This window comes from Onychostoma macrolepis, chromosome 09 (assembly GCF_012432095.1).
Source record: "Onychostoma macrolepis isolate SWU-2019 chromosome 09, ASM1243209v1, whole genome shotgun sequence".
NCBI lineage: Eukaryota > Metazoa > Chordata > Actinopteri > Cypriniformes > Cyprinidae > Onychostoma > Onychostoma macrolepis.
Genome location: NC_081163.1, coordinates 16,569,698 through 16,591,621, shown reverse-complemented (window position 1 = coordinate 16,591,621; position 21,924 = coordinate 16,569,698). Strand labels below are relative to the sequence as shown.

The window sequence follows — 21,924 nt, the reverse complement described above, 5'->3', positions numbered from 1 at the left end:
GATACAAATAATTAATCATTAAAAGAAGAGACAAATTTTATTAATACTATAACTTTATTTAAAAAAAAAAAGTCTCCTTGGCATCTCAGCACAATTTTACAGTCTTAAAAATCACTCCATAAAATACATTGACACTGAAGTAGCAATGAAAATGGCTTTCGGCCATTGAAGTCTATTCTCCGAAAGAGCATAATTAGAAATTCATCTATTCTAAAATTCAAGCTAAAACTTGAGAAATGAGCAGTCCATTGTTAATCTTCAAGTTAAAAGTGAATTCTTATGTCAGGAAAACGTCTCCATGTCCTCATGGCAAGCTATCATCAAGATTACTCAGCAAGCGGGATTGCATGTGGGTCACAATGCTTCTCATCATTCCACTCAGATGTTCGTGCATTAGGCCCAGCTGGTTGGGTGAGCAGCGACCAAGCTCCTCTGAAGTTAGGCGTCCACTAAGGGCTTCAACATCTGAGAGCAAATCACGAGATTTGTTCTCCTCGGCCATCGGTTCTGAATCTGCTTCCACTTCTGATGGTCTGTCATCTGCAAAAAGTTGAGAGTCATGAGTTAAGTCATTGTCATGTTGAAAGTGTCACCAATGATGGATTTGACAGAAGAAATAAAATATCTAACCTTGAGCCTCTCCTGGTGTTTGCTCCTCCTCTTGGTTTTGAGGAAGCTCCATCTCTTCAGGCTCAGATGTCATTTTCTCCATTTCATCAAAACTCTTAAGGTCATCAGAACGCCCTTTTCTCTGTACAGCCAAATGTTAGATATAAGAAATGATCTCCCATAATAAAGGGGAAGATACTAAATGTAAAGATGTACAATTACCTGCTGTTCATGATAGGTTTTAAGTGCTTTCCTCACATTGGACAGTTTCGGTGAGCGAATTGGAAGAGACTTGATTTCACTTGGGGTAAGGGCACAAAGGTCTCCAACCGTTTTGATGTTTCTTGCTCTAACAAGCTGACCAAAGCCACGAGGCCTAAACACACAGAGAAATAAGCAGGTATGCCAATTACTTACATTCTTTACATTAATACCCCAGAAAACAACCTTCAGATCTGTGATAAAATCTACTGATCAGAGGAACTGTTTGGGGGAAGAAGAGTGTACTACCACTGAGATGTCTGTCAGCTATACCACAATCAATACTTTGTATTTGGAGTTCACAAGGATATAAAATTAAAGCTGAGGAATGAACTTAATGAACTGAAGGGGAAATGGGTGATCTTGCTTACCACATGTTAGAGGATATCTGTGGTAAAACAGCCTCTACAGGGGCAGAGCAGCCAACAAGTGCTGGATAAACACAATCTTTAGCAATAGGACGTGGCTCCTGGCTCATCTCTGAAATCTATGATAAAGAAATAGGAACATTTTAACACCAGTTAATTTGAACAGTAGCTCCAAGTTGAAATGAAGTCTGATGCAACTGAACAAGACAAATATTAAACATGAACAACTTTAGCTTTTGTCTAAATTGCTCAGAATTAAGAACAAAATTAAAAAAATCTTTACAAATAGGCAGACTTTATGAGAGCAATATAAACAGAAAAAAAAACAAGCAATTTAAGTACAAGGCAAGAAAATAATTACCAGGCATTTTTTAGAGCTTTTGGATCCAGGGCTACGGAGGTTACGTGGACTTAGACTTGTATATCCTTTTGTGGGTGTAGTGATATACTGTAATAAAATTTAAGAAGTTAAACAATAGGCCATGAAAAGTTAAATTTAATCAGTTTTATATCCAAGATGTAATAATTTCAAAACTCATCACACACCTTCGACTGTCCACTCAAGACTTTTGACCTAGGCGAGCTTGTGCGAATAACTGGACTACGGCGATCAATATCATCAGCCAGTTCTTGATGATAAATTGGAGTTGCAAAAGACACTCGACGAGACTGCAAAACAAAAATGTTTTATACAAAGATAAAATGAGCTTACATTACACTTGTTTCAATATCCTAAATATAGTATACTGTCAAATACCTTATGAAGAGGGGAGGGTGTATCCTCTTCACATGTTCTCTTCTGTCCCTTCTTCAGAATACTGGTGGACGGAGAGGCGGATGGAGACCAGACATGAGATCGGTTTCTGTTCGGACTCTGGCCAGGTTCAAGCTCACCACTAAGAGCGTCCAAAGGTTTAGGCTTGGGTGGTGAATCTAAGCAGGCTCCAGAGGTACTACTTTCAGGGGGTACAGACGTCTCCTCTTGTGCATCCACAGGAGGATCCTGGTTGTCTATCTGAGCGTCTTCATCCTTCTCAACAACAGAAACATCCTTGTCAAGCAATTCTTTGCCATTTGACTCTTCTGGCAACATAACGTTTTCTCCACTGGGCTCAGAAACAGCAAGGTCTTCACTTTCCTTCACTGCTGGGTTAACTGCATCCTCCTGCTGGGCATGGGAAGACTCTAGCTGCTCTTGGCATATAGGTGCATCTTCCACTGGGCGACCTTGACTAGGAGATGTGTCTTGAGGTGTTGAACTCTGGAGAGGTTCTTGACTTACTGAAGTGTTTTCCAATCTATCTTCTTTGTGCTTTTGACTACCCGTGCAGCCAGAACTCTCCAACTGCTTTGTCTCTGCCTCCGGGAGCTCTACATGCTCCTTGTTTGATTCATCCGTTGGTTTGGATGATTCAAGCTGTGCTCCTTCCTCTGCTTCAGACAGCTGAGAAACAATTACACCAAGCTTTGCAATGGGACTTTCAGAAGGAAAATCCTCAGATGGGAGCTGAGCAGACAATGCTGAAAATGGCTGAACATCAGCATCCAAGACATCTGCAATTCCTGAGCTCTCGCTTTTCTCTAATACAAATGTTGAGCTTGACTGCTCAGGTTGAGAGTTCAGGGCATCAGTGACAAGTGGAATCTGCTTACTTTTCATATCCTGCGATTCTTGGAAGTCACTGCCCTGTGAGAACACGTCACGGTTGTTTGAAAAGCAGTTGCAGTTTCTAGATCGTCTACGCCCACGGCCCCGTCCCCTGGTATGTGGGCATTTACGCGGAATGTTAGTCTTCTCGTTTAAATCTTCCGATCCAATCTGTGAAGATGAATTCAATTCTTCACCTTCTGCTTTCTCACTCATCTTCTCATCTGTATCAGTCTTCAGTTCTATCTTAATTTTGACATCTCCTGCTTCATTTTCAGTGGTGATCTGTTCATGTGGTACACCATCAGGGGCAGGGATCTCTTCTTTGTACTTTTGCTCAAGTTCTTCAGTCTCAATGACTAAAATATTCAAACTAGTTTCAATATCTGCCTCATCCTGTGACATCTCCATTGAAACATCAACACCCTCCTTATCTTGCACCATTTCGGTAACTATGTGTTCTGTGGCAACTGGCAGCACCTCTGTGGATAATGGTTTCCGCGGTCTCTTTTTAGGCCTTGGTCCATCTTGTCGGCTATCAGAGTTCTCAGACTCTGTGTTGTCGGTAGGAGTCAACAAACCTTTAGAGCGTCGAGTTCTGTATCTACCAAGACCTTCTGAAGAATCTTTGCTTGCACTTAACTCCTCAGTATTTACAGTTGATGTGGCATCTCTATTACTAGAGTCTGTCTCTTCTTCTGCAGTTCTCCTTCGCATAGCTCTACCCTTCACCATTGTCAGTGTTTGAGAGTCTGTCTGACTTAAGTCGTCTTTGGTCTGCGAACCAGCCAGCTCCAGTAACTGAGATTCAGATCTCCTTGTTCTTCGTGTTCGGGCACTTTGCTGGCTATCAGCCTCAGAATCGGAAAGAGGTGTCTGTGAATGTTTCTTTTTCAAAGTGGATGCAGCATTATGAGGATCGTTTTGAGAGTTTTCATTAGCCTCCTTGTCTGTTGATTCCTCAAGGTGCGATCTAGTCTTCCTCGTTGGTCTACCCGGTGACAGACCCTCAGACTCATTGAGAGTTGGCAATCTCTCTTTGCTTTGGCCATCCGATTGAGTTACAGGAGAACTTTCAGAAGAGGACACAGTCTGGCTTGGCTCTTTATTACCGAGCATAACTATCGGAACCTGTGGAAGTGCCTGTGAAGATTCTGCAGAAGAAATCTGTGAATTACTTTGGCTAAGCTCTCCTTTTATTCCTTTGTTCAACTGGTCTCCAACTTTACTGTCGTCAATAACCTTACTTCTCCTTCTTCCAGTCAAAGTGCTAATTGTTGGAGATGGTATGGGCTTCTGTGTATTTGTCACCGCAGAATCTGCAACTTGTTCTTGACATTTGCTTTTCATCTCCCCTGGATCTTCCCCTGGGCGTACAGGTTTACTTCGCCGTCTGCCTGACCTTCTTGGTTCTTGACTAGCTTGAGAATCAGCAAGACTCTGTGAATCTTTTTCAGGAGAATCTTGTTCCTCTACACTGGCTTTGGACACAGGACTTTTCTTATCACCAGATAATTGGGTCTGGGTATCTGGGACCACATCATCCTCTTCATCTGTTCCTTCACCACGATGACATCCTGTTGACACATCTTTTACTTCAATTTGAGCAGATGGGTCAGTGCTGCTCCTCTTTCCAAAGTCCTCTTTTGTAGTCTGAAGTTGTGAGTCATTTGCAGTAGCCTCCAATGCCTTTGAAGAACTCAGTCTACTCGATTTGCGAATGTGCGGACCAGTAAATGTAACACTTGCAGGACTTGGTGATTTCCCTTCAACATATTTCTCTAAGGTTATGAACGACTGACGCCTGCTATTGGGTTTAGGTGGTGTACCTGATATCATATCAGATGAACCTGAAACATTAGGGCTGGTACCCTCAAGTCCACTTTTCTCATGCCCACTCACATCAACTGAGATGTCACTGGATGGTGATTGATTCTTCTCTGAATTTTGATCTTTATTTTGTGTAGCTTTCTCTGGTGTTTCTACAACCGACCCGGTGCCTTCTTGGGTTAGTTTAACATCTGTGGTTGGTTCATCAGTTGTGGCAACCTCCTTGGGGGGGGAACAACAGTAGAACCAATTAATACCCTTAACAGAAAGCATGCGCATATCCTCCACAATCAAAACTTCAGTGCCAGTGTTTAAAAATGCTGTTTTACCTTTAGCTGAATATCAGCCTCTTCCTCTGGTTGATCCTTTTCATCATCTTTTGTCAATTTGTCCCTTAAAGAAACAGTTTACAGTAAGTAAAAACAAACAAACAAACAAAACAACAACAACAACAACAACTCCAATACATACATGGACTCTTCCTGACTCTGAGTACACTGTGAAAAGCCTGTGGCATCCAGGGAGGCATCCAGATTATTATACAGTGCAGGAATGTCAACCCTTGGTGCAAACAAATATCAAGTCAGAATTTAGGAGTTAAGACAGGGAAAAAAAAAAAAAAAAAGTCTTCACAAATCTCTTATTTTCAAAAAGTTTAAAGCAGCTTAACAATGACATGACCACAGAGACATCACTAGGATTCACATGAAATGAAAGGGGGAAAAAAGCTGCCTTCAGAATTTTAGAGATCTGCTACACCACAAAAATTGAGAGAGAACTTTAACCAAACTTACCGTTTAGTCCTTTTGACCTCTTTCTGGTGCTCAGTCAGCACTCTCTCCTTTGTCTCAGGGGGAATAAAAACAAAATCCACTGATGCCGCCTCCTCAATAGCTTCTCGCTTCAAGGGCTTGGGTGATCCAAAATCCAGCTTTACCTAAAGAGGCAACAGGTGAATTGAAGCACCTGGTTGGTAATTAAGAGCCACCATTGATATTTTCAAGTTTAGATGCATTTTCACTTATTACTTACAGACACCGGCTTTGCTGCAGTTGCAGAGCCTCTTCCTTTAAGCTCTTCTGCCCTTGCCAGAAGAGAGTCCCTCTTTCCCACAGAGGTCATCTTTACCCCGCTGATCTGTGGGTCCAGCTGAGAACTCTCACCCTGATTAGAGAACACAACATGTTTAGAACTCGCTTAGGAACGAAAGAAATCCAACATGTTTGACTGATCTAAATTTACTGTGTTCACAGTTTTGTGTTCTTCACATACTATATCACTGTAGGAGCGATCATTTGCGCTGGACGAAACACTGAACGTACCGTATACTGTCCGCTGCAATCATCTGGTGCATCAATGGCTTCAAAACCAGGTAAAATCAGTGGAGTCTTTTGCTTAGCCTGACTTAAAACAGACCTGTGGGGGGTGCATATTAAAAAAACAAAAACGAATTAAGACTACTTTTAAGACAAGCATACTTGCTGAATTAAAGATCTGAAAATGTGCCATTGTACACAAAACTGAAAACATACTTGAGAGGCTCAGGGTAAGTCAAGGTAAGTGCATTTCCAAAGGTGGCATTCCAGAACTGCGTGACAACAGTACAAATCTGCTTGCTCTTGTGCGGGAAAAGCACACAAAGCAAGGGCGACAACATGGCAAGCATCTCATCGTCATGCAGAGTTGATTGTGTCTGAAGGCAGCCAAGCAGGTCCGTGGCCAGTTTCTCCAACTATGAGACAGATAGCAAATAAATAAAGCCTACCTAACTCCAAATATAAAAAGACTACACGTCAGATCTGTGGATTCAATTTCAAAGTCAGAGATGAGTAAATTCTTACCTTGGGTCCTAGTGTCGCACTGAGCTTTGATTGTTCATCATGACTTTCAAGAAAGAAGAAAAAAAAAAAAACGGTGTTAGACAATGAAAGAGAGAACGTTCCAAGTATGAAGGATAAGAAAATGTCACACCTGGAGAAATGTTCAAAAAGGCACGCGAGTGATTTGGTGAGGGTGGACAACACCTCTTGTATGAACGTGGGTAGAGTAATATTAGTGAAAAGTGTTGACAAGTTAGAGACCAGCGTCAAGCCAATTCCACTGAAAACTCCACTGGTGGACTCTACAGATGCTTCTGAGAGGTCCACAGACAGGAAAGCATCTAGAGTCTGCATCAGGAGAGTGTGGAAGGTCGAGAGATTCCCCAGAGCTTTGCTCCTCTTGCGTACCCAACTCAAAGGTGTATGAGGAGCTACGAATATGAACATGAAAAAAAAGAAAAATAGTGACAGTGCCATTATACAACTTTGGCCATTTGAAACTGAAACAAAAGCCTTACATTTCATCTTCTGCTGGAACTGTGGGGTGTAAGGAGAGAAGTCCATACTCTCAATGATGATCAGCAAGATATTTGCCATTGCATCTAACATCGGCAGATTCTAAAACAACAAAAATATATTATACATATAAATTAACACTCCAATTTGGCGCACAACTGAATAAATCTTCCACTTTATGACATAGCTGGAAAGGCCATACTTTCAGAGCATCGGTGTCAAGAGAGGCAGAGATCTTGGCACACAGCTCTTCACAGCATATGTTCTCCTCTGCTGTGGCTACCAAAGCTGAGCAGCGAGCAAACGCCTTGTAAAGCCTGGACCACGTACCAATCATGGCCTTCTGAGTGGTCTATTAAAAAGAAAAAAAAAGTCAATGTCATATGAAGTATTTGCATAGCACTGCAGTAAGCATCTGCAATGTAGCCAAAATGATCTCTTACTTGGGGTAGGGACGAACCAGGCAGCAGGTGAATAACTGGGAACATCAAGGCACTGTAAATGGCACTGAAGTTATGCTCCAGAGCATCTCCTTGATTCACTTCATTGGTCTGTGTTGGAACGATGATTGTTCGTTTAGTAGTGAAATACAAAGTTTGACTGGCACTGAAATGCACATTCATTCTACAGCACTGATGATCTGAGTTTAATACCTGAGTGATGGTGTCCGTCAGAGGGTTTACCACCGCGTTCCACATCCTCCAGAGCTGCTTCTTGTTCTTAACAGCCTCCACACTCCCACTAATCGCTCCTAAAACAGCCTCTCCAAATGCCAGGGGCGATGTAGGTCCACAAAACCCACAGCTCACAAGAGTTTCCAGGCTTGAAAAAAACCTGTCAGATTCAAGGAAAAAGTTGCCCCAGTTAAGCAAATCAAACGGTTTCAGTGGAAACAGAAATATGAGTAGTACTGCTCTTTTAAAAGGTTTATTGCAAAAAATCTCTGGAACAAAATACTTTATTTCAAGGATTTATGCTTACTTCTCATCTTCAAGAAAGGATGAGAGCTGGTTACTTTTGTAGACTAGCAGTATTAGGAAAAGTGCAGGCGTACCCTGAAAAAGATGTGGAGAATCTTTACACATTCATGATATACAAACATGCATGAATTCAAAGGGAGAAAATTCTATAAAAATGTTAATAAATTTAGCAAGGCTTTACAATAAGGGCTAAAAAGGCACTTACATTTAACAAATCCATGTTTGCCACTTGATAAGCTGCAGAACCGAGCACCTTCTGAGGTATTCCCTTAACAGTGGTTTCCAACAAAAGCTGCAGCAAATAATGAAAATGTGTTCAAACAGCAGGGTTGAATCAACAACCTATATAACCTTTTCAGATGAATACACAAAAAAAAAAAAAAAAAAAGACATTTGAACAAAGCTTTTAAAGTGTCATGGTCACCAAGGCTACATTTGTGATTAAAAATGTCAGTAATAATGAAAGAGTTATAATTCAAAACAACTTTTTAATTTAAATACATTTTAAAATGTAATTTATCCCTGTGATGGCAAAGCTGAACTTTCGGCATCCATTACTGCAGTCTTTAGTCTTATATAATTCTTCAGCTATCATTCTAATATACTGATTCTGTGGAAATCATGATACATTTTTTTCAGGATTTTCATTTTGATGAATAGAAAGTCTTGAAAGGTAGTATATTTTAAGCATGCCAGATTGCATCCGTGTTGGGTAACACTTTGAGCATCCATCTTACCAGGGCACGCTCAGCAGGCAGATCGTCTGAGGACAGGATGGATTGCAAAGCCTGTAGAAGCAGCGTGAGAACCTCTGACCCCTGTCTTTCCTTCTTATTACCTGTTGACACAGTTGACAGGAAAACTTTCTAGATTACTATGAGCCAGTATCCACAACACAAAGTATGTGTGCAAATTATCTTTCTAAGAGAGAGCAAATGTTAACATACCAGCTTCTATTGTTGTGCTGACAGAACAGATCAGGTTGCTCCAAATGAGACTAAGAAGCGCTTCTGAGGAAAATAAACTCATATCAGGTGATGAACATGGACAGTGTCAGCATTTCTTTCATTTCCTAATGATCTATATAATAATAATAATGATGATGATGATGATGATGATGATAATAATAATAATTAGACCTTTGCTTCCAAGCAGGCCAATAAGAGAAACAGCCAAGACAAAATTTAAATTGGCCTCTTAAATCCAGGCTACATTGTGCAGATTATGTTGAATACCTGGAGCATGTTTTCCCACAGTAATGAAGCCTTCTTTGACGGCTGATATGAGGGTGGAAGCATGTCTACTGAAGGAGGAAGGGCTGGTAAAGAGCGGGTGTGTCAGGGGCTCTGGAAACAAATGGTACACTGACACTGTTAGCATATAATAATTGCAATAATAAGGTTCAATATATCAGGTTGTATTAACAGGGTCCATACACATTTTTACCAATAAATGTCCATGACCTGAGGCAAATATCTATGATATAGATTTGTGGTTAAATTAAAGAGATCTGATCAAATGTTTAACAAACATCATTTATTTATATAAATCACAAATATTCTATTTTTCATACTTCTAAAAATAGAATTTCATGACTTTCAAAACTTTCTTGGTTTCACCTTTCCATGACTGGGAATTACCAGACTGTTCATAAGTGTACAAACCCTTATGAACATCTGTAGATTACTAATTACATGACACATTAACTTTGTACAGAAAGTTGGACCCACTTTAACGTCAAAGCATCACTGACAAAAAAAGAAAAAAAAGAAAAAGAAAAAACAAAGCTCTAGACAATACTGTGTATGATTACCCAGACTGAGCTGAAGATTTTCTCTAGCTGCTGTGACTGTAACCTCTGGACCCACAAGCCAGTGCAGGAGCATCTCTAGACCAAGGAGCTGAATGGAGCAGTAGGACTGAGCCGCCTGCACACTGCTGTTCAGATTCATGCGAGGAGTAGTGCTTGGTGTGCTGCAGGAAGGAATGCCTGGAGTACAGAGAGATGAAGCATTATTTTTTTTATTTTTTTTTTTGTTGGATGGATATGTAGGATGGGGTTTTGATTGTATCCATGAGCTGTTGACTGGATGGAGGCAGATCTGAGCTTGCAGTTGATTGTGGAGAGGAAAGATTTAAGCTGACTAAATAAATGAAGTATCATGCATTTAGAAAATATATGGGTGAATTGCCACTTCATGCTGACTTTAAAAGGATGTAATCTCATATCCCCTTTATAAGATGAAAGCACAATGAGAGAAAGTGAGCTGTACCTGATTTAGGGGTGTTAGAGGTGCCATTGCTTGGGTTAGAGGTTCGAGCAGGTGTAGTCGGGCTCGGCAGTGGAGAATCAGAAGGAAGTGTGCTGTGCAGTAGCGGTACACCAACCTTTAAGAGAGAGTGATGGAAAAAAGGGATAGAGATATACATTGCTCTCAGTAACTAGTAAGACCATGGCCATACAACGGTTACAACTATCTGCAAGCACCAAAAAGCATTATTCATCAATGTAAACACAGTGAAATTTACCTGCTCAAAGTTAAGGGACAGGTTGGGTCCGAGCTTGACTACAAGGTACCACCACACCTCCAGCTTGGTAAGCAGAAGAGCTTCAGTCCTGACTTGGATGGAACTAAGGGGCTGCATGAGGAGCTTCAAACGCTTGCTGCTGCACAGGATATCTGCTCAAGAGAAAACATCACAACTTAGAAAACATCAGCTGAGAAAAAGCAGAGGTTTTTAAAAAAAAAAAAAAAAAAGCCATGAACTATTGCTATATGGGTCCAAAAGGTTCCCACATCTTTTGACCAATGAATTTCCACCTCATCCGAGGTTACTGAATAAACATTTTTAAACATTCACTCCAAAAAAACAATTTTATCCATACCAAGAGAAACATAAACAACTTTATTTTTACTGACTTCCCACAAAGCAATTCTCTGATGTTCCTACGTTTTCAGTGACTGTGGCTATTACACCTAAATAAAGAAAATAATTAAACTTGCCTGGATTAAGGGCGAAATTATCAATGAGGCTCTTCCAAGCTATGAAGGCAATCTTCTTAATATTAGGAGAAGAGTTGCGGAAACCCAACTCCTCTAAATACAGCAAGGAATTAATGAAAGCACCGCCTTTGTGGAGCAACTGAAAAGAGACAACATACAACAGAAACCCTTACTTATCCAAAATGACAATCTCAAGATTCAGAATTGAAATAGTGAAACTTGATGGGCATTATTTAATGACCAAATATCTAACCTTCCCCAGAAGTTTCACAAACAAGGGCCAGAGCTTCAGCATATTCGTCTCATTTTTAGATGCAAACAGTTTCTGCATTTCAGGGATAAGCATCTAGTGGCAGCAAAGCAATAGAGAAGCATTACGATTATTTATATTTATATATTCATATATGCACAACCAAATAAACTAATGTATACACTTACAGAAGACATCATTGGCTCTACAATGATTGCCACCTCCTGCTGTTTCTCCAGAAGAAGAGGCATGCCCAGCTCCAGGGCTGCTGCTGCACGCAAGCGCACTTTATTGGCCGAGTGTACCACCAGAGGAATAACCAGCTTGGCCCAGCACACGGCTCCAGCAGCCATCTGAGAGGGGGCCTGCTCCAGCAACCTGACATTCACCACAAAATCAAATCTTATTTACAGAGCACCTCCATATGAAGAGCACTGCACTACTAAGAAAGAGAAAAGTATGGGAAATTTCAACAAACCTTATTATGACATTGAGTGATTCATGTTCAATGAGGATCGACTGAACCTCTCTGGTCTGCATGGCCTCTAGACTCTTCAGAATCTCTGGGGTCTGAAGTGTAAAAAGCAACATTTTTATTTTTATTTTAAAAAAAAGATTTAAAAAAAAAAAAAAAGGGGAAAACAGAGGGGTAAAGGATGTTAAAAAAGGGTTTATTTCATGCACAACATGCATGAAAAGCAAACCTTTTTGGATGCCACCTCTTGCGGGAAATTCTGTTTTGAAATCACCCATAACGCTCGAGTGCACGTAAACTTCTCTTTTGATTTTACCACAACATTACAGAGCGTAGACAGTATATCTTCTGAAATATTTGCTGTAGCAAAAAAAAAAAAAAAAGATACAAAGATTATGGACGCTACTTCTCATGAAAAGTAATATGTATATTATACTAAAGAATTCAACTTTTTCTCTACCTGGTATGACTGAAACAATGTGTGAGTGGAAGACACAGAATCCCAAAGCTTGCAATGCGGCCTGACACAGCTCCTCGTTCTCACTGGAGATATGAACCTGAAAGAAAAAATAATTCATCTGCAGGGCTGATGCCACAGCAAAGACATAGCTTTCTGAAAGAATAACTTTTGCCTATTCAATAAAAATCAATAATTACAAAAATATATACACACATATACAGTCACATATTTAGTAGGGATGGGTCACGATTTTCAAATATTCGATTAGTTGATTTAATTATAGAATATCAAATAGGTTGTGCGATTATTGTCTTAAAAACATTTCCCCATGTTTTCCGTGCTGATGCGGTGGTGACGCGTTCAAGCAAGCAGAGTGTGGCGCTGCCAATAACGCACCTAAAAGCTGTCAAAAACAACAGAAGAACACATTGTCTCACGCGCACACTGTAGACTTGCGTGGCATAAACTTTTTTTTTCAAAAAAAAAAAAAAAAAAAGAGTAGCGTAGCCTATAACAGTTACAGTAACTTGGGACGATGTCAAATAAGAGCTCTGTGTGGACCACAAACGCCCCCGACTGGGTTAGAGGTGTGGCTGAATCCAGCCTCTTACATTACAGTACATAAAATTTCACTTACCATATAAACAGTGTAAGATGGCGAATGATTTGTAGATCCTGAGCACCACTGACAAACATCTAATCTTGTCAAATGTGTGGCAAGTACTGCCGAGTGCTGCTCCGCACGCGTGAGCACGAATCTCGAAAGTGAAAGTAAAAAACATTCAAAAGCGATTTCAATGCCCCGCATATTAATAACGGCTCTCTCATGCCCGCAGTTTATGACAGTATAATTACCCAACGATATAATTGTGACAGAAGATATTGAAGTGTATTTTTCCTCCTATCTATTTCCTTTAGGGGTTCCATTTTTTTAAATGGAAATGTCCTAGCCTTCGACGGACTGTTATGTTAATAAGTGCCGTCATTCGGTTACGTTTATTATATTAATGTTTCAGTACGTTACAATCATTATATGGGGCTTGAGTTAAGGTAGCCTATCTTCTGAATTAAACAGTTTATCATACAGATTGAAAGAGTGAATCCCGTCTCTCTCCCGGTTTATGGGTGTTTGTGCGTGCATGCGGGGGAGGGGTGCGATTTTCGAATAATACCCAGCGATTTTCGAATATTATTTTTGCTTGGAATGCCCATCCCTAATATTTAGTTACATTCAGAAAGTTCCAATGAATGAGTCTGGTAATTCATAAAGGACAAAAACTTACCAAAAGGACTTTACTAAGACGTGCAAAATGCTTTACAACTACAGGCAGAAACTGACGCCCTTCCTCTCCATTCAGGCGGCTAGGATAAAGAAAAAGAACAACAAAAGTCCTATGATTAATCTATAAATACCTTTAAAAGTTACGACCAATTGCATGCTCACTAGACACATGAGAACCAATGAGGTTGGTTCTAAAGCATCGAGCATTAGCACTCCGTTCATCGTTTAAAGCTATTGTGTCTGAGACTTTGATGAAACCAATCAATTCACATGAATGACCTCTTTAGGAACTTAAGCATAAAAATTTTGGTTGAATGAACTTTCAATGGAGGAACAGAAAATAAAAATATCTTAATTACACTGAACAAAAAAACTTATGGGTTTGGAACAACATGAAGGTTAGTAAAAGACGACAACTTTCATTTTGGGATGAACCATCACTTTAAACATAAAATAGCTCCTGAATGCCAATTTCATATAAAGTGTGGACAGAGTAACTGTTGACAAAACTGTATCACTACAACACTAAAAGAGCTTACATCATGAAGGAGAAATTTGATCAAAACCTACTAAAAGACAAACACTACAACCGTAGGTCAACCCTTACTTCGCGATGGTGATGTAGGCATCTGTCTTCTCTGACAGCCCGGCTGCTTCATCTTCCAGACACTCCAGAAGAGGAAGGAGGCTGGCACTAGATAGAGGCACTGCTGCCATCATCCTCACAACCTGAACGACAGGAGAGCACATTAAACTGCTTTGACTACCAGAAGACAATATAATCCAATCAAATGTGAAAACTCTTTCTTTTAAGGAGTTCTGGTTCAGTTGTTTAATTGGAGAAGGTCTTTAAATAACCTTTTAAAAATTAATTTCAAAACTCTTCTGCCCCTTGGACCGGTGGCACCCTAGGAATGACTCCCACCTTTCACCCTTAAACATAGCCCTGGCTGAGTTCTGTTTAATAGTCTGCAATTAATAGTCGATTATGAAATGCTATGCATGAATGTGAATGTGAGAAAAACTAATATTTTAACTCTTTTAATTGTGTTATACTGGTAGTGTGACCAGGAGTCAATGGATGCATGCAGGACATCGTGTTCTCTCGATACACATGAGATCTCTGATGAACAAATGGCAATTATGTCTTCAAATCAAGACCAAGAGATGTAAATTCATTCGACTATTTCACTTTACCGACACATTTGGGAAGAATAAAACCTCACACGCATCTTACATGTGATGTTCAACGTTAGCTAGCCAGGTGCACGAGAGGCTAATAACAATGCGCCGTCTATTATCATCAAACTCTCTGCCAAATATCATAATGTGTTTGCTTTTAAATATTAGTTTTTTTTAGTGGTATGTGTGCCCTAACATGCTGAGCTGTCCGAGATGCAAATATTAGACCTTAATGTCGTCTGTGTCTTAAAGCTATTGTGTAATCGTGTGCGTTGAGTATACAACTTGCAGGCACAGGGATCAAACAGAGAGATCAAAATGTGCCGTTTATTGAAACCTTTAAACCGTCGTGTATGCTTTTGCTGAAATCAATCTAATCCAACAGGAACTTTCCCTACAAAGACTGCAGAGTTAGCGAGCTAGTTACCCTCATCATGTTACCCACCCAACCCCCTGAGCACACGCACCAACAGACACAACTCAAGATGTCTCACCTCGCGCCTGAGGACACGCTATCGACCACTGAAGGCGAGATCATCGACACACGAGCTATATCAGAGGAATCGGGGGAGTTTATACGACAATGTTTGTAAATGATCAAGGCTACGCTGCGTCTGTCCACTCCTCACTCCTCACTCCCCGCGAAAATGCTGGCGCCAAACATGACGCGTTGAAAACGTCACCGTCAACTCCGCCCTCTCATAAATTATTTATTGAACGAATTGAGATACTTTGCCAAAACTTGAATAGAAATTCGAGCAAACAATTAGTATACCTTGGTCATTTTTCTTTTTTTTTTTTTGTGAAATTTTACAGTAACGTAAAATAATTAGAACACTAGTATTTCTATCTTTTGCTGTAGTGTGTCAGTAGGAAATATCAGTCCAAACATTCATTTTGCCATTAATTGTAATAATCCAGTGATTATTATTTGCACAAAGAGCCTGAGAACAGCCAGTGCTCCACACAGAGATCTGATCTCATCATCATCCAGTATATCATAGCAGTTCTCAACTAAGACCCGGGACCCACTTGGGCAGCGTTTCCCAACCATGTTCCTGGAGGGAGGCCCCCCAACACTGCACATTTTGCATCCCTCCTTTGTCTGACGCACTCATTTCAGGTCTTGGAGTCTCTACTAATGAGCTGATGATCTGAATCAGGTGTTTTTGATTAGGGAGACAAGAAAAACATGCAGTGTTGGGGGGCCTCCAGGAACGTGGTTGGGAAACACTGCACCAGGGGGCCACAGAGCCTTAATAATTAAAAGGCTAAACCTGATAGAAATGCATAGCTGTGACAAGCAAAACATTTCTTACTCTGAATGATTGTACATGCACTGTTAAAATCTCTTTGATTCAGAATCATGTCTTTTTTCACTGCAGCGGTCAAAAACTTTGCATTAAATTCTGATTGTTTTTTGGGTTAGTATTAGTATCATGTTATGTTTCATATGAGTTCTGAGTTTTGAATGTACACAGTAACAGCTTCTTTTAGGATCAAGTATACTTGTGTTTCTATAATTTCAGGCACTTTTACATCCCAGGGGTTCAGCTCTATTAAAAAAGATTTCAGCTTATTTCTTGTGTTTACATTAAAACACTGTTATACATTAAATGCACTAGACATTAATAGACAAGTTGAATAAAGTAGTGAGAGTGTAAAAACTTTGTTTTATGAGAGTTTATTTTTTAAATGTTCACAGGCCTGTACACTTAAATTTGAGATTATTAATAGCTTTAATATTGCACCCTTGGTAAAGAAATAAAAATATAAAGAATGACACAGTTTGGGTGTATTAAAGAAGTGGGTTTGGTGCTTTAAACATTGGTCAAGACAAGGCATTAGTGTGATTGTCAAAGAGCTGAGAAGAGTTCACAGCGATGTACTGCAGCTGAAAACCTCCACCCATCACAGAGGAATCAGAAAGGAACTTCAGAGTCATGACGTTTCCTGTGCAAGAGATAATGTAGAAACATAGAGAGATATCTTCTGAAATCTATTTAATACATTCAAATTGACCTATAGTCCAAGAAAAACAAACTTTTGAAATTTAAATCAATGCAAAAACATACCTGTACTTATGAAGTCCTCTGGAAGTTCGTCTCCACAGTATCTATCCAGAGCAATTATTATTTTGAAGCAAATTTAAACAATGTCAGAACTCTAAACTCTCAGCAGCAATAAAAAATGGAATGTAAAGTTCAATGGTGAATAAAACAAATAGTCTGTTATTTACCTTCCAACAAAGCCTGAAATATCATCATAGCTGTCATAGATCTCCAGGTAATCACTGAGGCAAGCTGTGTCTTCCTCAATGTCAAAGTCCAGGAAGTGCAGGCGGATTCGTTGGCCGTAACGCACACGAATGTGCCAGTAGCAAATCTGCTCATCCTGATAGTGCTCTGGATAACCAGGAGAATCTAAAACCTTCTCCTGATCTGTGTGCACGCCTCCACACTCCTTTGCTGGAAAGACAGGACCAAAGGTGTACAAATGAATGCATGCATAAAAATCAATAAACTCAAGGGGTCAGTCCTACATCATACAGCTTCATGATCTCTTCATCTTTCCATGTGGAAACGACTCAAAGGAATATGAGCACTATGCTTATGCAGACAATGACAAATTCAAACTCTGTCTGTGGTTTGAGTGGGTGCTCAGTGACACACACACATCTGGTGCCCTGCCCTCAATGAGGCAGTTACTGGATACTATATAGAAAACTAAATTTATACTATAAATTATTAAAAAAAAAAAAAGTAAATAGGACAACCCACTCTCTTTGCACTGTATTGCACTGAACATCTATCTATTGCAATATCAGAATTAAACTTTGAGGCAATGCTTTGTGAAACTAATATTCAAACTCTTCTAGTGTTGATCTATTAATAAATATCTATTGAAATTAAAACACAAAAATGTGATCAAAAATCAACATCAACATCAACATCTCTCACAGGACATCTCACCCTGAAAGAACTCCCTGGCTTTGAGATCACTGTTGAGTCAAGTTCTCCATAGGGGGAATTTCTTTCACTAACTCATAACAAATCAGGAGAAAAGCGTCAGTCACAAACTCAGCTGGGTCTCTGGTAATGCATTACCACACCCCGTAAAACTCTCACAGGGCTTCGTTTAGATTATTCACGGTGTGAAACATTTTTCATTAGACTCTTCCATATTCATTCAAGAGAAAAGAGCCAGAGAAAACAAGCAGGCAGGCATTCTCCAAGAAATATGTATTTGTTCTCTGCTTGTTTGTTTTGATCGCATCTAAGACATTTTTCCTACATTTAACTTATATGAATAATGTCCTGTGCTGAGGTTCACTGACCTCTATTTCTATCTGTCATTGTGTGTAATAAAACACTTTTTTCTCCAACATTTAGTCATGGTTGTCTTTGTCCAGACCACAAGTTATCCCACCCTTACAGTTTAGAGACCAATGAGCGCTTGAATTATGATATAAAGTAATTGTCTTTAACCTATGGAGATTTATACTTTACTACAACGCAATTCCTTTGTTACAGTCAACTCACTCTGGAGAGCTTTCAAAGAAAATTTTACAAACCTAAGATTTGAGTAACTACTTTGTCCAAATCTTCCAAATCTCTCAGCGGATGACTAAAATCCACCCAAGATTGCCTAACTGCCATTGCTCAAACTCACCCCCAGGGTTGTAGCAGTAGACATCCCACTTCTCGCTTTTGTTGAGCCGATATCCATAATCAATTATTCCAACCTTTCCGAAACCACAGTTGGCGCCAGCTTTAACAATCGGATAGCCCACACGTCCTTTGTCAAACCATCCAGCTGCACACACATGGAACCCTTTGGGAGAATGACAAATGCTGTGATACTGTGCAACATCTGTTATTATGAAGCAACAGATTTGACATAGATATTAATTGATCTAAAATGCAATTAATTACAAATGATTAAACACTGTTTTAACTTAATGACCAACAATGTTTAAAAATAATACATCATAATTATAAAAATATAAGTTATATAAATTCTGCCGGTTAATTAATTATGAAAAGTAGTTATTTTCTGTTTTTTCTTCAGTGTTCATATTTGAATATATCTGCAGTATTTCATAACCAGGTTCTGTTTAGACTGAATAAAAAATGTTCTCCATGAAAAAACAACAACAAAAAAAAACTATTAATTGAAGGAAATTCTTTCTTTTTTAAGGGGATACTGAATAAAGGGCTCTTGTGCTCTGAGGAGCCATGGGCACCATTTGAAGGCTGCAAATAGAGATGATAAAAAGAAGCCAAGCAGACCTCCAACACAGAGTGCCACAAGCCTGAAGTAACCACAAAACATTGTTATTATACATCAGAGCCTACGTCTGGAACAAATTTACTCTAACTAAAGAGTAGTTTTACAAAAAAACAGGTGTTCCTGCTCAGGCAACACATGACAATGACTTTTACAGTTCAAACATAACACTGGGTGGCACTGGGGATGGTTTATAACTTTGTTTATAATGTGTGCAAATATTGAATATATCTGTGAATCTGTTGATTATTATTCTGTTTTCTGATTGTTTCTGATTGTTTATTGTTATAATAAAGGCTATTCAGTATGATCCAAGTCCAAGTTTGACTTGTTAGGCTTTCAACACTTATGCTGTAGGCCAGATCCATTACTATTTCCATTGCTATTTCTTTTGGCATCTGATCTAAATGAGATTTGTAAGAAGTGTGATACAAACCAATTTGGCGAGCAGCCTCCAGTTGATCATATGTAGCAAGAGTACCCCCCTCATATTTGCACACAGCCTTGGCTTCCCTGTATGTCAGCTGATATCTTCCTTTGCGAGATTCGCGGTGGTAAACCCCAGCTGCTTGCTCTGTTAGGAGAGAGAACATGTGTCTCATTTGGCAACACTATCAGCTTCGAGGACTCATGTGGAGTTATCTGGGTCTGTTCAGTGTCTCAGAACAACGATTCTACCTGTCTACTCAAATTACATCAGACTTAAAACAGGAAATTTATTTTAGAAGGTTTTACACAACGTAGATGTTTTACTATGCAGGACATCCTGAATACATATGGGACCAATACAATGTACATCCAGTTGCTGTTGGTAAGATCACTAAAGCAGATTCTGCCTGTTTTGAGCTCTGTTTGCTGCTCACAGAACATCATGCTGCTTTGCAGTTGTTTTCAAGCACGCATGCATGACCTTGAAGAAGTTGGACCCTGTCTCAAATGAGTTATAAGCCAATGTTTTTACTGTGTTGGCTTCATCATCAACATCAGAAGACTGCAACCTGAGCTCCAAACAAGTCTCTGAGAAAGACTCTAAAAGGGAGACTCATTTGAAGCACGAATGTAGCTAAACACTACAGCTTATTTAAGTGTTTTCAGATGTGTAGTGGTGGTCAAGCCACTATGCTACCAGAAGTAAATAAATAAAGTCGCATACAGTATGAGAAATACTTTCAAAGGGGGATTCAATAAGTTTTGGTATATGACGCCTAAATAAAAGTATCATTTTTTACGGCACCCCACAAACTATAGATAAACTATATTTGTTGTAGCCTATGGAAATTCATAATAAATTGAAACAAAATTAGAGTAGCTTATTTGTTTTGCTTTGTCGTCATAACGCCTAAACTTATAGAAACGCTATGGTTGTCTCAACTGGCAAATTCCATGCTCTTTAGAGTAGCCTACACCATCAACATGTTCTTACTCAACTAACATAAATTCTATCATTACTGAAATGTTTGAAGACTCTGCTGAAAACTAAATATACTTAGACACATTGCTTTAACTTTCTCTGTGGTGTTCAATCCATACTATTTTGCAACATAATTCGCACACTAATTAATTTATTTCAAAGTTTTAAACCAAAATTAAACATTGTTAAAAACTGGTTTTTAAAGTGTGAAATGGTTAAACTCTTATATATCTAAAGCACATTGATCTTTCATGTGTCTTGTTATTATCAATCAAGTCAAATCCTACAGAGAAATGCCTGTTGGTTTCTTGGATCATGCTGAAAGTGTTGTGGAGTGCTATGGGGTAAATTGCAGTACACCGTAACAGAATGAAGTAATTTCCCTGAGTTTACAAGGTTCCTTCAAACTGACAGTGCAGTCAGACTTCACAGAGCCATAAATATGCCTCTCTTGTCTGTGGGTCCAAAGCGGAGTGCACACAGCACACATATGCAGTCATGACAATGCAATAGCATAACGTGTAAACCCTGTCGAATAGTAAATGAAAAAGACTGTGCTATGAGGGGGGGGGGGGAATCCAAAAGAAACAACAAAAACATAAATTAGTCAATTTAAAATAATTCTACTCATGTAATGGTCATGTAGCCTAAGTAGTTTGGATCAACACATCAGTAAGAACAAATGAAATAATTACCCAGCCAGATAGAGTTGTGCAGTATTCCATTCTTGTAACCCCAAGCTTCAGCCTCCTTCAGGACAAATATAACGGCGAATACGACAGTTAGCACGCGCATTTCTCTCATTCTGCAGTGGATCATACAGATGTTAGCGCAGCTGTCACGCACTGAACTGTGCACATCCTGCGCAAGCCAAGTTTAAATGGTTTTCCTGCCTACTACGCGTGGTCTGACGTGTGATTTCAGTAAATGATGGCGATTGTGCAAAGGGCTGGATCGGGAAGACCCATACGCTGCTATAGAGTAAGCTTATAATGCGGCTACTGCTTACCAAATTAATAAATGAATGGACATGAAATTTAATTCATTGAGTTTAAATGATCAAATTTAGTTTTGCTTAAAGGCATAGTTCACCCATAAATGATCATTCTGTTGTCATACTCACACTCACTTCGTTAATCCCATAGCCTTTTAATTTCTGTCTACTGTGGAATATAACAGATGATTTTTTTGAAGAATGTTGGTAACCAAACAGTTTTTGTTACTAGTGACTTTTACTGTAAGAACAAAAACTTTTGAAGAAACAAGGTCACACAGGTTTGGATACACATACGGGTGAGTAAATGATGACAGAGTGTTCCTTTTAGGATGAATTATCCCTTTTTAAGTTTACAATCCGAGTTATTTTTTCCTACTGAATACTTAATTGAAAACACATGTGTGGTGACACAAGAACTTGAAGTAGCCTGTGGTGATGAAATTACTTACTCTTGCCAATTTTTCTATCACTTCTCAAATATCTTTATTAAACAAGTTACTTTAACAAAACAAGAAAATGTTTTTTTTTTTAAATCAAGAA

At 39.3% G+C, this 21,924-nt stretch overlaps 2 protein-coding genes across 2 annotated transcripts; both read right to left on the bottom strand.

Moving 5' to 3' along the window:
* Nucleotides 1-42: 42 nt before the first annotated feature.
* Nucleotides 43-15,346, bottom strand: rif1 (replication timing regulatory factor 1). The gene is made up of 36 exons (XM_058787174.1): nucleotides 15,181-15,346; nucleotides 14,112-14,233; nucleotides 13,506-13,584; nucleotides 12,223-12,319; nucleotides 11,992-12,122; nucleotides 11,766-11,857; nucleotides 11,476-11,665; nucleotides 11,291-11,383; nucleotides 11,038-11,176; nucleotides 10,562-10,713; nucleotides 10,306-10,420; nucleotides 9,846-10,022; nucleotides 9,268-9,378; nucleotides 8,980-9,042; nucleotides 8,770-8,870; nucleotides 8,238-8,324; nucleotides 8,034-8,107; nucleotides 7,706-7,886; nucleotides 7,496-7,603; nucleotides 7,255-7,404; nucleotides 7,055-7,154; nucleotides 6,688-6,967; nucleotides 6,558-6,600; nucleotides 6,249-6,448; nucleotides 6,039-6,132; nucleotides 5,749-5,880; nucleotides 5,511-5,653; nucleotides 5,188-5,277; nucleotides 5,046-5,109; nucleotides 1,996-4,938; nucleotides 1,785-1,907; nucleotides 1,600-1,686; nucleotides 1,242-1,357; nucleotides 832-985; nucleotides 631-751; nucleotides 43-540 (listed from the first exon to the last, which is right to left on the bottom strand). Exons 2-36 carry the CDS (start codon nucleotides 14,222-14,224, stop codon nucleotides 305-307), a joined length of 7,179 nt encoding a protein of 2,392 aa, XP_058643157.1. The 5' UTR covers nucleotides 14,225-14,233; nucleotides 15,181-15,346; the 3' UTR covers nucleotides 43-304.
* Nucleotides 15,347-16,363: 1,017 nt separating this feature from the next.
* Nucleotides 16,364-21,426, bottom strand: tnfaip6 (tumor necrosis factor, alpha-induced protein 6). Its single transcript, XM_058787745.1, has 6 exons — nucleotides 21,083-21,426; nucleotides 19,413-19,550; nucleotides 18,359-18,520; nucleotides 16,926-17,154; nucleotides 16,762-16,802; nucleotides 16,364-16,639 (listed from the first exon to the last, which is right to left on the bottom strand). The coding sequence occupies exons 1-6, from the start codon at nucleotides 21,204-21,206 to the stop codon at nucleotides 16,518-16,520; spliced, it is 816 nt and encodes a 271-aa protein (XP_058643728.1). The 5' UTR covers nucleotides 21,207-21,426; the 3' UTR covers nucleotides 16,364-16,517.
* Between the last annotated feature and the right edge of the window lie 498 nt (nucleotides 21,427-21,924).

Bases quoted from the DNA above. Each gene is read 5' to 3' on its own strand.
- rif1 (XM_058787174.1), bottom strand. From the start codon at position 14,224: ATGATGGCAGCAGTGCCTCTATCTAGTGCCAGCCTCCTTCCTCTTCTG. The intron at 7,155-7,254 runs GTATGGCCTTTC...TTGTTGTTTTAG, and splicing joins TTGACACCGATGCTCTGAAA to AATCTGCCGATGTTAGATGC. The intron at 6,133-6,248 runs GTATGTTTTCAG...CACCCCCCACAG, and splicing joins ACTTACCCTGAGCCTCTCAA to GTCTGTTTTAAGTCAGGCTA.
- tnfaip6 (XM_058787745.1), bottom strand. From the start codon at position 21,206: ATGATCCACTGCAGAATGAGAGAAATGCGCGTGCTAACTGTCGTATTC. The intron at 19,551-21,082 runs GTAATTATTTCA...CTCTCCTAACAG, and splicing joins GCACAACTCTATCTGGCTGG to AGCAAGCAGCTGGGGTTTAC. The intron at 16,803-16,925 runs GTAAATAACAGA...TGCTCTGGATAG, and splicing joins ATTTCAGGCTTTGTTGGAAG to ATACTGTGGAGACGAACTTC.